The 14,973-nt window shown below is 42.6% G+C and overlaps 1 protein-coding gene across 1 annotated transcript in view; it reads left to right on the top strand.

Annotated features, from left to right (window-relative positions):
- Nucleotides 1-6,315, top strand: part of LOC145394753 (cytochrome P450 2L1-like) — a 127,171-nt gene extending 120,856 nt beyond the window's left edge. The window contains exons 6-9 of the mRNA XM_080268534.1: nt 991-1,111; nt 1,594-1,774; nt 5,613-5,730; nt 6,211-6,315. Of these exons, the coding sequence (XP_080124660.1) occupies nt 991-1,111; nt 1,594-1,774; nt 5,613-5,730; nt 6,211-6,315 (525 nt within the window). The remainder of the gene's footprint in view (nt 1-990; nt 1,112-1,593; nt 1,775-5,612; nt 5,731-6,210) is intronic.
- Nucleotides 6,316-14,973: the final 8,658 nt, after the last annotated feature.

The following is a 14,973-nucleotide window of genomic DNA, read 5'->3' as shown; positions in this document are numbered from 1 at the left end:
GAATGACAGGACTGCCAAACCCAGGGAGAAAAAATTTCAGAAGATTCAAGTTCAGGAACATATACACAATAGCCACAGCCACCTTTGGCTTTGAAATGCATGTAAAGAAAGTAGGAGGATACAGAGAAGGGTTTGCTATCAGTTGCCTCAGACAGTTGACTCTGTGAGAACGAGAAGGTGAGCTTTCTCTCAAGAGAGAGAAAGTTTGAGGAAAGGCTGCTAATGTTGCAGAAAAGAAGCAGTCAGACAGTGGTTCCAGGCATCTCCCTTGGTTGTCACCAGGAGAGGGGTGAATGGTGGTGGCTTTTATGGTCCTACCCCTTCCCCCTTCCAAGGGACTCAAGGCTTCGTGTTGTGATGATGCCAATTTTTTTTAAAGGAAGCGTAGTTTGTAATGAGCATATATTTTGGAGTTGGCAGTTACAGGAACCTGTATTAGAATGCTGGCCTACTCTCTTTGTTACTGTGAGTTACTGTGTGAAATAGTAGTAACTTTATATTACCGTATAACAATAATAGTGTGTTGTGTGGTGTAGTGTACTATAGCCGTGTGTTGTGTGTTGCAGTTAAATTTAGAGTACCACAGTGTAAAGCAGTGTTGTTTGTTGCTGTTGTTGCTGGTTAACCAAGGTCTGAGCGAGCAGACCCATTGACCACAGGTATGGAACTGCTTCTATGGGACTGTCCTATAGGTATAGTATAGTAAATAAGACAGAGAACAGGCCCATTGTAGGTAGACAACGCCTCACCAGGGCCGTACTAGGGTCTTTTCCCACGACAAGATGCTGGGAAATATGAGAAGGACTGGCTTCCATGTGCAGGCCATCTGCTCCACCCAGGGTGAACAGCGCCGCTATGTGTAGGCTACTCTTTAACCCCCAGGCTCCTCGTACTGTAGTGTATTGTGATCAAGGTGTAACGTCACGTGTTCACCAAAACTGTAGGTATAGTTTAAGGTAAGTGTAATGCATTATGATATATATCCAACAGAAAGTGATTGAGGATCACCGCAAAACATTGGATCCCAGCCACCCCCGGGACTACATTGATGCCTACATGATAGAGGCTGAGGCGCAGAAGGATAACCCAGACTCTACCTTCAGGCTTGATTGTGAGTAAAGGAGAGGAGAATAGAGTAGAAGAGATGAACAGAATAGGGGAGTGTAGAGGAGAGGAAACAGAGCAGATTTGTGCTGAATAATATAAAGAGGAGAGAGAGAGAACGAATTAACTGAAAGATGAAATGAGAGAGAACGAATTATAAATGAAATGAATGAAAGAAAAAGATAACAAGGGACAAAAAGAGAGATAAAAGAGATAAAATGAGGGAAACAGAGAAAAAGAGAGATTCCTACCATCATCTCCCAGTCTTACAAAGACCAACTAACAGTTAGATGAGCAGACAGATGTAAAGTTTACAAATACATGCAATATTATGCTCTTCTGTCTAAACATAATTCTAAGTCTAATACTCATCCCCTCTTCGTTAAATAGATATATGATTAGGTTTCAAATACATTCACTCTTTCTCCTATTCAGTTTTACTTTATAGTCTAAGCTAATCTCTCCATCCTGTGCCCATCCCCCCACCAGACAAGGACCTTTTAGCATCATTACGTAACCTGTTCGTGGCCGGGAGCGAAACAATCACAGACACATTACGCTGGGTGTTTCTGTTCATGGCTCTGTATCCTGACGTGCAGAAGAAAGTGCAGGATGAGATTGACTCTGTGGTTCCTCGTGACTCCCTCCCTGCACTGGAACACAAGGATATGTGAGTTTTGCTGTCTTACTTTCTCCCTCTCTCATTTTCCAATAACACACTTCACTGCCTCATTCTCACAGACTGGAGCTAAAAAGGAGTGGAACAGCTGCGGCATCCACCCAGGAGTTAAACTTCCTATTTTTGTTTTCCTTCACCTCGGTGAAGAGGCGACTAAAAGGGACACTTTTATCTACATTCTCTTAGCTCTCTTTCTTTCCCTTGTACTTTGTCTGTCCAAACCCTCTGCATTTTACTTTCATTTAGTTAATTTCCTCTCTCCACTGTCTGGTTCCTGCGATTCACTGACACTGGCTCCAGGGTAAAATATTTTTCTGCCTAAGAAATCTTGATGAACTCTGGTGACGAAACAATGGCCCTCAGTTCCGTGCAGCATTTAAGTGGGCAGGGGTAAAAATAAGTTAATACATCCAAAAAGAACCTTAAGAATAGGAAACTGGAATGTTCGAACTCTCAATCAGGCTGGTAAAATGGAAGAACTTATTTCAGTGTTCAAGGAATACAAGATGGATATTTGTGCTCTTACAGAAACGAGGTTGCTTGGAGTTGATAAAATGAATTTGGAAGATGGTATTACTATGTTGGTTTCTGGTAGGAGTGATGGAAATCATTACCAAGGAGTGGGCTTACTACTGAGTAGAGATGCTTGTAAGGCAGTATGTGAGTTTGAACCAATTAATGAGCGCTTGCTTTATGCTCGTTTCAAATCTGACCATGGTAATATCAGTATGGTTGTAGGGTATGTTCCGACAAATGAGGCTGCTGATAAAATGAAGGATGACTTTTATGAGAAGCTGCAGGATGTAGTGAATAGAGTGGCAAGATATGATGTGTTAGTTTGCATTGGTGATTTTAATGCGATTGTTGGCAGTAGTAGGGATGGCTTTGAAGATTGTATGGGTAAGGAGAGTGTTGGTATAAGGAACGAAAATGGGGTGCGACTTGGAAGCTTTTGTTTGGCAAATGACCTTATAATTGGTGGAACTATCTTTGAGCAGAGAAAAATACATAAGACTACTTGGATTTCACCATGTGGTAAATATTGTAACGAGATTGACCACATTGCAATTAGCAGAAGGCATAGGAGTTATTTGCAAGATGTTTGCGTAATGAGGGGGGCAGATATAGGTAGTGATCATCAACTTGTTGCGTCAAAGATTAAAATAAAACTTAAGAGAAACGTTAATGGTAATTGTACAGGAGGTAATAATTATGATTTGGATGAGCTGAGAAGTGATGAGAGCACGAGGGAAAAGTTTCGGTGGGAATGTAGGAACAGGCTTCTAGTCCTGCAGACTTTGATGGAATCTGAAGACAATGATATTAATCAAATATGGAGAGAGGTAAAAGAGGTTTTGCATGAAAGTGCTAAGGTTACTATTAAGAAAAAGGGAAAAGCGAGAAGGAAAAAGTGGATGTCAGATGAAACATGGAATGCAATTCAGAAAAGGAAAGAGGCTAAGTTAAGAAGTGAAGAACAACATGTTGATGGCCAGGTAGTTGAAGTACTTAGAACAAAGTACTTGAGTTTACATTCTGAAGTAAAAAGACTCGTTAGACGTGATAAGAGGAGACTATATGATGAAAAGGCGACAGAGACAGAAATTAAATTAAGTAAAAATGACTGTCAGAGCACAAGAGCAGCGTATCAGGCCATAAAAGAGTTAACTGGGACTGAAAAGAGAAGGAAGGAAATACCTGTACGATATGGAAATGGTAATTTGATGACTAAATATCTGGATATAAAAGGAAGGTGGAAAGAGCACTTTGAATCTGTTCTAAATAGACCAATCCCAGCTGAAGACGACATTTTGCCAGCCGAGAGAGATTTGCAGATAGAAACAGGGGATATAACTTTGGAAGAGGTAGCAAAATCTATAAAAGAGTTAAAGAATTTTAAGGCCCCAGGAGAGGATGGCATATTCCCTGAAATGCTTAAGGTGGAAAATGACGAGTTGATGAATGTGCTTTTGAAACTTTTTAATGTGGCTTGGGATAATGGTATAATTTCAGAAGAGTGGAAAAATGGAGTGATTATAAAAATACCAAAAAAGGGAGATTTGAGTGTGTGTGGCAATTGCAGGGGGATAACTTTGACACCTGTAGTTGCAAAAGTCTTTTCCAAAATCTTGTTGAACAGGATAGAGCCTGTAATTGATAAAATTTTAAGAGAAGAACAAGCGGGATTTTGAAAGGGTCGAGGTTGTAATGATCAGATTTTTATTGTAAGGCATCTAATGCAACAAGCTAATGAGATGAAAATGCCACTTAGTATGTGTTTTGTGGATTTTGAATAGGCGTTTGATAGTGTTTCACGTGGAGCTATGTTGAAAATTATGAGATTCTATGGTATACCAGAAAAGTTTGTAAATATTATTAAAAGCTTGCATGAAGGTACTTTTTGTAAGGTAATGGTGGGTGGTTCTTTGAGTGATCCATTTCAAGTTAGGTCAGGAGTGATTCAAGGAGGAGTTCTTTCGCCATTGTTGTTTGTTTTGGTTATGGATTATGTTATGAAAAAGGTTGTAAGGAGAACAGGTGCAGGAATTAACTGGAAAGAAAATAAGAAGCTGATGGATTTGGACTATGCTGATGATATTGTACTGATTTGTGGAAGTATTTACGAGATGCAGAGGGTGTTTGATTGTCTGGTGGAGGAAGGAGAAAAAGTGGGATTGGTAATAAATTGTGGAAAGACTGAAATTATTAATATGAACGTGGAGAACCAAATCGATTGTGTAATTGGGAATAATGTGGTGAAGAATGTAGAAAACTTTAAATATCTGGGAACGATTGTATTATCTAATGGATCATTAAACAATGAAATTGAGGAGAGGATTAGACAGGCTTGGCGAGCTGTTGGAATGTTGAAATCTATTTGGAATAATAATATGCTTTCGGTACATACTAAAGTGAAAATTTACAAGTCCATGGTTAGACCAATTATAATTTACGGGCATGAGTCATGGTACAGTACAATTGCAACAGATCAAAAAGTATTAGGATTTGAAAATAAAATACTGAGAAGGATTCTTGGGGTAAAGTTGCAAGACAGAGTTACAAATGCAAGAGTAAGGGATATTACGAGAGTGGAACCAGTTATTGAATATGTGAGACTGTCTCGCTGGAAGTGGCTGGGGCACATATACAGAAAAGAAGGTAGTTTAATACAGGATGTGCCAGAGTGGACTGCTAGAGGAAGAAGAGGTAGAGGTAGGCCGAGGGAAACCTGGTTGAGGACAATGAAAAAAGACGCAGGAGAGGAGTGTTGGTGGGACCTGAAGGAGATGGCAAGAGACAAATATTGGTGGAGAGAGTTCATTGAGGCCCTATGCATCCCGTGGGGTGCCACAGGAAATGACTGATTGATTGATTGATCACCTCGGTGTGGGGAACACTTTCCATCATTCGCACTACCGTAAAACTATATTTCAGCTTTTACACACAGCCTGCTGCAATTGCTATTACTACTACTACGGCTACCACCACCAAGACTACTACCACTGGTACAGCAACTATTACTACTACTACTACTACTACCACCTCTACTACTACTACTACCAATACTACCACTACTACTACTATTTCTACTACTACCGCTACAGCTAATAACTAATAAAAATAATTATGATTATAAAATCATCATCATCATCATCATCATAATAGTAATAATAATAATAATAATAATAAAAATAATAATATATTAATACCAGCACAGCCACCACCACTAACAAATAGAAGCTAGCTTTCCTGTCGTGGAACGATGATAATGACGATGACGGTAATGATGATGAGAATGATAATGATGATAATGCTCTTCTTTCCACAGCCTGCCTTACCTCCAAGCGACTATTTGTGAGGTACAGAGAAGAGCCTCACTCGCTCCCATGGGTTTGTTCCATATGGCCACTGAAGACACCACACTAGCTGGCTACTACATCCCCAAGGTGAGTTCGAGTGAGAAAATGAGGATGGTACAACATGTAAGATGTATGGGAGTGAAAGAGTGGGACAGTGAATGTCAGAGGGCCATTTAGCACATAACGCTGGCAGGCCGCAACATCCCGAAGGTAAGCCAGAATGAAAGAAAGTGAATGAGAGTGAGTTAAAGTGAATTAGAGTGAATTAGAGTGAGTTAGAGTGAGTTTGAATGAGTTAGACTGTGTCATAGCGAGAGTGAGCTAGAGTGAGAGTGAGTTAGAGTGAGTCTGAATGAGAAGTACAGTGTGAATGAGGGTGAGACTGAGTCAAAGTGAGAACATGAGCAGGCTACAGCATCAGTAATGTATGTGGTAAAAGTGATGGAATGAGACTGAGAGGGTCACTAAGCAAATAACACTGGCAGGCTGCACATCCCAAAGGTGAGTCAGAGTTACAGCTAGACTGTAACTGAGGGTGAGCCAGAGTTAGTGTGAGAACATATGCAGGCTGCTATGGGAAGAATGAGAGTGAGAATCATTGAAGACACTACACTAGCATGCCACAACAACCCACACGTGAGTCTGAATGAGCGTGAGAGAGAGTCAGAGTGAGAACACGTACAAATAATGATACAAAAGAAGACATGAGAGTGAATGAGAGGATGCAAAAGGAAAGCGAAGACATTGGCATGCTACTGTATCGGTAAAGCAGGCCATACACGCACAGGTGAGCCCGTCCGGTGGCCTGAAGATGTTGTTGTTGTTGTAAAATTCGTCCAACTAATGATAGTATGGACCCGGGCTCAGAGTGGAGAGCCCGCCAGAGTTATCTGATGTTAATCGTGGAGCGTCCTCTACGAGGAACTTCTTGGACTGGTTAATTTTAGAAATAGTTGTGGGTCTGTCTCTTTGAGACGTCCTAAGAGTATATCAGGGTCAAGGGCCGTCTTGATGATGTTCATTTCTTCTCTGCCGATGGACTTTCGAGAATTGAGGTGATGGTCAGGGTCTGTGGACGTGGAGGGTGTAGTGCCGTCAGTAACCATCTCAGTTGGAGGCGGTGGTCTTGGCTGTTTCATCATCCTCTTCTTCAATGTTGGTGGTGGCGAGGGAGAGGTACATGCCTCCTTGGTGGGCTAGAGGTCGACAACAGCAGCAGGAAGTAGTGAGGGGGAGGTATGGTCACCTTTGTCCTGAAGGATGGAAAGGACAGGAGTGGTGGCCCTTCCCTCAGCTGCTGACGGCGGGCGGTTGTTATCGTCGTCTGTGGTGTCCATGGGCAGGGCAGAGGTGGTGCAGGAGGAGGCAGTTGCTCTGTTTAGAGGAGCGTTGAGCTGCAGCCTTTTCCGCGGTGTTGTGCGGGGTTTGGGAGGCAGCCAGTTCTTCTCAAAGATCTGAGGGAGTAGAACGAGCAGCGCCGCCTTATCATCGCCATAGAACGCCTTCGCCGTCGCAATGCATATGGCAATGATCGTTTCCACATCTCCAGAACATTGGGGATCCTCTGACTGGCTTCCTCGGGCCGAGGGGCGCCGCTGTGAATGGGCAACGCCCTTCACAGCAGCACCTCCCGGCCTGGTGACGCCCTTAGCCTCGGGACCCTTCAGTGTCTGGATGATGTGGAAAAAGACCGCCTCGCCCTGGCCTAACGAGAGCGAGGGGCACCGTGAAGAGGGCGCGGCGATCCCAGAACGGTGCACGAATACATCGGCACCAGTATCGTGGCGCCGAATGAACCCATACCCCACCCTCACACTGTACCATTTCACGGTGCCATTGATCTATTGCACTCCTCCTTCAAGCCCAATACTACTAGAGTTAGCCCCCCTCAGCGGGTCGCAGGCCGGCCTTAACGAATAATGCTGTGCCTACAAACGTTTCAGTCAGCCTCACGTCTAGAGCTCAGTTGCAAGCAAAACGCCATGGCGTGAGGGTGACCATGGATGCTGCACTGCCCACAGATGTCCTGGAGCAGTATGCAACTGGGGCTGTTGCTGCAGCCTATATTGCAAATATCAGAATAAGGAAGGAAAAACGGACCAAATGGGCAAAAGATTGATTGATAAGAAGGAGTACATTGTCCCATCTGACTGTTGAAAGAACTGCGGTGCATCTCCACTCCTGCACAACTGACACAAGACTGATGCCTGACAGCCTGTGGTACCCCACACATGCTCAGTTTACCTGAATCTGACCGGAGCCTGACCACGAAAATATGTCCACGACAGATCCCAGGACAACTGTTGAGGCCACCTGCACAGCCGCCTGTTCCCTACCCACACACTCCCGTGTTTGCCTGAATGGGCCGGCCTCTTCAGGCCACTGGACGGGCTTTACCTGTGCGTGCATGGCCTGCTTAACAGTGGTAGTGATTACACCGTTCAGATGGCCTAGTGTCAAGATGGCAACTTATAATTAAGGTACAGCGGCGCTAGGATCAAAATGCTGGTAAAGTCCAGATTTAAGCAGACGGACTAAAAGATCTTCAGTATTAAAGCATAAACCTACTCGCAAAGCCCTGCTAACCCTCGTAGGAATAGCGAAATTGGATCAAAAAAATATTGTTGTTTTCTTCGTTCTCTCCTTCTTCATCAGTCTTAGCCCCAAAATGAAAGAGACTACTGGGGCGTGTCATGCACCAAAACGTTTCTTAACAACCGGGGATGTTTATGTTCATACTTAGAGCACAGTTCGAGCTGCAGTACCTCGAGTTTTAGCCTAAAAACATTTTGAAATATTAAGGCCTTCTTCCAGAGTATGTACAGCTCCACGAATTTGTATTGTTTCATTCCATGTTAGAATTTTATGTATGTTGTATCAGTAATCAAGACATTTTATAGTGCAGCTAATGAGTGTTTAGACGTTGGCTTCCATAAAATGATCATGTACTAGAATAAATATTTATTTTAAAAACATTAATGCTATGCAAGAATGGAAAAGGTTCAGAAACAAAAGATGAAAAGGGGCACAAAAATAAGACAGCATTTGAGATGGGACGTAATGCAGAGTTCTATGAAGATTATTACGTTCCACACTGTAGTCATAAAGCGTTTGCAGGGAGAATAAGGGGAACAATGTGCAGCATATACTGCATCTGTAGTTTCTCCTTAATAACAATTCTAAGTTGTGACAGGGAACAGATTGGAAATATGTCCATGTCGCTTAGCTAGAAGAGTGAATGTTAGTGAGGGTGATGGGGAGAGGAGGGAGAGGGAGAGAGAGATGAGAGGTAGATAGAGGACGAGAGACATGAGAGAGGGATAGATGATGTGAGATATATGAGACAGAGGTAGAGGATGAGAGATATATGAGAAGGGGATAGAGGATAAGAGATATATGAGAGAGGGGTAGAGGATGAGTGATAGGTGAGAGAGGGGGATAGAGGATGAGAAAGATATGAGATAGGGTAGAGGATGAGAAATGGTGATGAATGACAAATGATGAGAGGTATATGGAAAAGAGGAATAGGGCAAAAAGGGCTGTGCGTGATGCTAAGGTAGCAACAGATGTGAGGTGGGGTAGGCAGTTGACAGAATTTTCAGCAGAATAAGAATATGTTTTGGACAGAAGTGAAGAGGGTGAGAGGGGAAGAGTCTGGGGAGGAAGAACGAGTCAAAGAGAATTGAAGAATGTTAACTGAGATGGATGCAATAAGGAAGTGATAGGCAGAGTATTTTGGAAGATTGTTAAATACAGAGGCAGAAAGGAAGGCTGAGGTGGAAGGACACAAGGAATTAATGTGTTAGTACAGTTGAATGATTCTTTGATCACGATGGAGGAAGTGCAGGAAGCAGTAAAAGTGATGAAAGCAGGGGAAGCTGCAGGTATGGATGGTTGTGCTGTGGAATGTCTGAAAGGTTGTGGAGCAACTATTGTTGAGTGGCTACTAAAATTGCTGAATATATGTTTTGTGAGTGCTATGGTGCCGATTGACTGGGCAAGTGCTTGTGTCTTTCCGTTGTATAAAGGTATGAGTGATAATTATGAATGTACTAGTTTTAGAGGTATAAGTCTGTTGAGTGTTGTAGGTAAGTTTTTTTTTTTTAATGCAAGGAAGAAGGAACCAAAGGTTGAGCCCGCATGAACGCTCCATCCAAGAAAAAAACAGAAACAAAGAAGAGCCAAATTCTAGATCCATTCAATTCGAGATGCCTGGACACACTGCGTTTGAAAGACTGGAGATCATAGGAAGTAAGAAATAGACAGAGGGAGACAGTTCCAGAGCTGACATGTTGCATAAATGAAAGACTGGGAGTAACGGTTGACTCTTGCATTACAGAGTTGCACAGAAAAGGGATGAGAGTTTGTTGCTAGACGGGTGCTACGCGTCCGTTGTAGAGGTGGAGGGATGCAAGCAGACAGTTCAGAGGAGCAATGATCATTGAAGTAGCGATAAAAATGAGATAAAGAGGCAACATTGAGGCGAAGAGACAGAGGTTGAAGGGAGCTAGTAAGAGGAGGACAGTTGATGAGACGAATAGCCTTTGACTCCACCCTATTGAGAAGAGCTGTACGGGGAGAGCCTCCCTACAAATAAGAGTTCTGCTCTAAACAGGTGCGAATAAAACCCTTGTACAAAGTCAACAACTGTGCAGGGGTAAAGAAGGCACACAGTCGGCTTAGCACACCTAATCTCTTGGAAGCAGATTTTACAAGAGATGCAATATGATCTTTCCAAGATAAGTCCCGTGTGAATGAAACCGCAAGCATGTTCAACGATGATGCAGGATTGAGCTGAATATTATTAAACATTAGTGGGTACTCCTGTGGAAGATTTTGACGGGTTGATAGGTGTAAAAACTGGGTCTTTGATGCATTAATAACAACAAGATTATTTTTATCCCAGTCAGAGATACGAGCCAAGTCAGACATTAGGTGTGCCATAGCCTCATCCCTTCTTTGTTGAAGTAACTGCTGAGATGGACGTTGCAGGAACCGAATGGAAAGGTAAAAGGTGGGATAATCAGCGTATGAATTGATAGGATTAGATGTACAGCTTTGAAGATCATTGATGAATAAAAGAAAAAGAGTTGGTGATAGGACAGAGCCCTGAGGAACACCACTGTTGATAGATCTAGGAGAAGAACGATGGCCGTCTACAACAGCAGCTGTAGAGCGACCAGAAAGGAAGCTAGAGATGAAGGCACGGATAGAAGGATAGAAACCATAAGAGGGCAATTTTGGAAATTAAAGATTTATGCCAGATTCGATCGAAAGCCTTTGAGATGTCAAGTGCAATGGCAAAAGTTTTGCCAAAGTCCCGAAAGGAGGATGACCAGGAGTCTGAAAGGTAGGTGAGAAGATCGCCAGTGGAGCATCCCTGATGGAACCCATACTGAAGATCAGAAAGAAGGTTGTGATAGGAAAGATTCTTTAATATTTTTGTGTTAAGAATAGACTCAAAAACTTTTGAGACACAGGATGTTAAAGCCATTGGACGGTAGTTAGAGGGTTGAAAATGGTAATCCTTTTTGTTACTGGCTGAATGAGAGCTAACTCCCAGCAAGAAGGAAAGGTACAATTTGAAAGACAAAGGTGAAAGAGTTTACCCAGGCAGGGTATAAGCACAGAAGCACAGTTCTTGAGGACAACAGGAGGGACTCCATCAGGCACATATGCCTTGTTAGTACTGAGGCCACTGATGGCAGAAAATACATCAGCTGAAGAAATTTTAATGTCAGTCAAAAGGAAGTCAGAGAGGGGAAGTGATGGAGGAACAGCACCGGAATCGTCTAAGGTGGAATTGGAGGAGAAAGTCTGAGCAAAGAGATCTGCTTTATCAGTAGAAGAAATAGCTACAGAGCCATCAGAATAGAAAAGAGGAGGGAAGGATGATGAGGTAAAGTTGTTAGAAAGGTTTTTCGCAAGGTGCCAGAAGGAGCAGGAAGAATTTGAGTTGGAGAGTTGAGAGCATTTAGTACGGATGAAATTATTTTTAGCAGAGTGAAGAACAGACTTTGCACGATTCCAGGCAGAAACATAAAAAAGATGTGATTCAGGGGTGGGTTGGCTCCGGTACCTTTTATAGGTCCTCTCCTTGTTGCGGATTGCATTAGAACAAGTTAGTATGATTAAACCAAGGCTTTCTTGCACTAGTCAAAGGATATGAGAGAGGAATGTATGCTTCCATGCCCGAGAGAAAACCTCCGTAATGCACAAGGCACACTCAGATGGCTGCCGGCCATGGAAGCAATAATCATTCCAGGGAAAATCAAAGAAGTACTGCCTGAGGGCATCCCAATCTGCAGCTCCAAAGTGCCACAGATGACGTCTCTTTGGAGGGTCCAAAGGCCGTACCGGAGTGATAGGACAGGTTAAGGTAATAAGGTTATGTTCGGAGGAGCCCAACGGAGAGAAAAGATTAACAGTATAAGCAGAAGGATTAGTTGTAAGGAAGAGTTTAAGTATGTTGGAGCTCTCTCCAAGGCGGTCAGGGATACGGGTAGGGTGCTGTACAAGCTGCTCTAGGTCGTTTAGGATAGAAAAGATGAAGGCTTGTTCACGAGGTGGATCAGTAAAAGGAGAGGAGAGCCAAAGGTGGTGGTGAACATTGAAATCTCCTTGAAAGGAGGTTTCAGAAAAAGAAGAAATGAATAGAATGTGTTCCATCATAGAAGTAAGATAGTCGAAGAATTTTTGATAGTCAGTAGAATTAGGAGATAAGTAAAACACAAATATATTTAGTCAGAGAATAACGGGAGAGCCAAAGCCAGAGAGTAGAGAATTCAGAAGAATCAAGTTCAGGAACACGAGAACAGGATAGGTCATTGCGTACATATACGCAACATCCATCTTTGGATTTGAAATGCGTATAGAGAAAGTATGAGGATACAGAAAAGGGTTTGCTGTCAGTTGCATCAGACAGCTGAGTCTCAGTAAGGAAGAGAAGGTGAGGTTTAGAGGAGAGGTGGTGTATGGTAGAGTGTTGTTTAAGAGAGTTAGAGAGGGTACATAGGGAGTGATTGGTGATGAGCAGTGTGGCTTTAGGAGAGGGAGGGGATGCGTGGATCAGGCATTTGCTGTGAGACAGGTGTGTGAAAAGTATTCACTGGAAGGTAAGAATGTGTTTTGGGCTATCGTGGATTTAGAGAAAGGGTCTGATAAAACTGATAGTGAGGCTTTGTGGACCGTTTTGAGACTGTATGAACTCAATGGTAGGTTGTTAAAAGGGTGAAAAGTTTTTATGTAGATAGTAGAGCATGTGGAAGAGTTGGAAATACTGTGAGTGACTGGTCTCTCATGAGAGTGGGGCTGCAGCAGGGATGCGTGATGTCACCTTGATTATTAATATTAATATGGATCGTTTTGAAAGGGAGGTGAATGTGAGAGTATTCGGTGGAGGTTTGAGCCTGGTGAATGCTGATGGCAGAGAGTGGAATCTGAATCAGCTGCTGTTTGCTGATGATACTGCACTGGTGGGCAGATTTGGAGGAGAGATTGAAACAGTTGGGAAAGGAGTTTGGAAGGGGGTGTGAAAGAGGAAATTGAGAATAACTGAGAATAAGAGTAAAGTAATGAAGTGTACAAGCTTGGCAAATGGTAGGAGAATGAATGTACTTTTGAATGGATAGTTGCTTGAGGAGGTGGAGTGTTTTAAGTATTTAGAGTCACATGTTGCTGCGAGTGGAAGAATAGATGTAGAGGTGAAGTTTAGAAAGAACGAAGTAGGAAAGGTGCTGGGAGGAATGAAAAGTGCATTTAGATGTCGCGTGGTTATGACTGATGTAAAGAGAAGGCTGTATGAGGGTGCAGTGGTACTGACTGCATTACATGGGGCTGAAACATGGAATATGGGTGTAGCAGAGAGGAAGAGTTTAAATGTAATGGAGATGAGGTGACTGAGGAGTATCTGCGGAGTGATGCGTATGGACTGAGGGAGAAATGAAGTGCAAAGGAGAAATGGAGTTATGGGGGAGATGGCTGAACGAAATGAACAGAGAATGTTACAATGATCTGGCTATATGAAGAGAATGGATGAAGAGTGGTTGGTTAAGAAGATAACTGGAACTGATGTAAAAAGTGTCAGCCTGAGAGGAAGACCATGAATAGGATGGATGGACAATGTGAAGAGAGCGTTTGATGCGAGAGAGGTGTCTGTAGAGCAAGGGAAAGTGGTTGCACATGATAGGGATGACTAGAGAGAAATTGTGAATAAATAATTGTTAAGGTCCCAAGGGGTATTCTCCCACATTATGTCTGATCAACTGATCAGGTCAGATGGAGGTAAGGCGATGGGTCCATTATGATATGGCACACGTAAACAAGCTCTGCTGTCGGGCCCTGCTGCAGATGTCGTTGATTGCACTGTGCAGCTGACTCTCGTGTGGTGTGGTTCAGTAAGGATCTGTCCCTTCTCCCCTTGGGGCTAAGATATGAGGAAATATGTGTGTGTGTGTGTGTGTGTGTGTGTGTGTGTGTGTGTGTGTGTGTGTGTGTGTGTGTTCTTACCTAATTGCATCTTTACAGGAATGAGTCAAGCTCGTACTGTCCCGTGTCTTAAACCATATTTATCGTACAAATCCTTAAATTTGTTTGTTTTGGCACACACTATTTCATTCGGTAGTGCATTCCATTGATCAATTGCTCTGTTTGGGAAACTGAATTTCCTTACGTCTTTATCACCTCTCTTCTTATGCAGTTTTTTGCAGTGTCCTCTTGCTGATGCTTCTCCATATGTTAAGTAATCATTTATGTCTATTTTCTCCTTTCCTGATATGCATTTATATAGCATTATCATGTCACCTCTTTTTCTTCTCTCCTGTAGTGTTGGTAGATTCAGTTTATTTAGTCTTTCTTCATAGCTTAGGTCGCTTAAGCTTGGTATCCATCTTGTAGCGGTCCTTTGAACTTTTTCAATCTTGTCTATATGCTCTTTGAGATGAGGACTCCAGACTACTGATGCATATTCCAGGGTTGGTCTAATGAATGATGTTATTATCCTTCTTAGCATGTCTTCATTTATGTATGTGAATGCTATTCTCATATTTGCAAGCAGTGTATACATGTTCCACACCTTCTCGCTGATGTGGTCAGCCGGAGATAGTCTGTTATTGATAATCACACCTAGGTCTTTCTCTCTTTCTGATGTGTATAGGGTTTTATTTCCTAACTTATAATCCCAATCAGGTCTTTTTCCACTTTTACCAAACTTGATTACATGACACTTGTCCACATTGAATTCCATTTGCCATGTACTACTCCATTCATGAAGTTTATTTAATTCTTCTTGTAGCTCTTTACAAGAGTCTGTGTTAGTAAATCTCCTTTGTA

The sequence above is a fragment of the Coenobita brevimanus genome, chromosome 28 (assembly GCF_032717465.1).
Source record: "Coenobita brevimanus isolate Jiangsu-jjx chromosome 28, ASM3271746v2, whole genome shotgun sequence".
Taxonomy (NCBI): domain Eukaryota; kingdom Metazoa; phylum Arthropoda; class Malacostraca; order Decapoda; family Coenobitidae; genus Coenobita; species Coenobita brevimanus.
The sequence above is the reverse complement of the archived record's forward strand: the minus strand, read 5'-3'. Positions and strand labels throughout refer to the sequence as shown.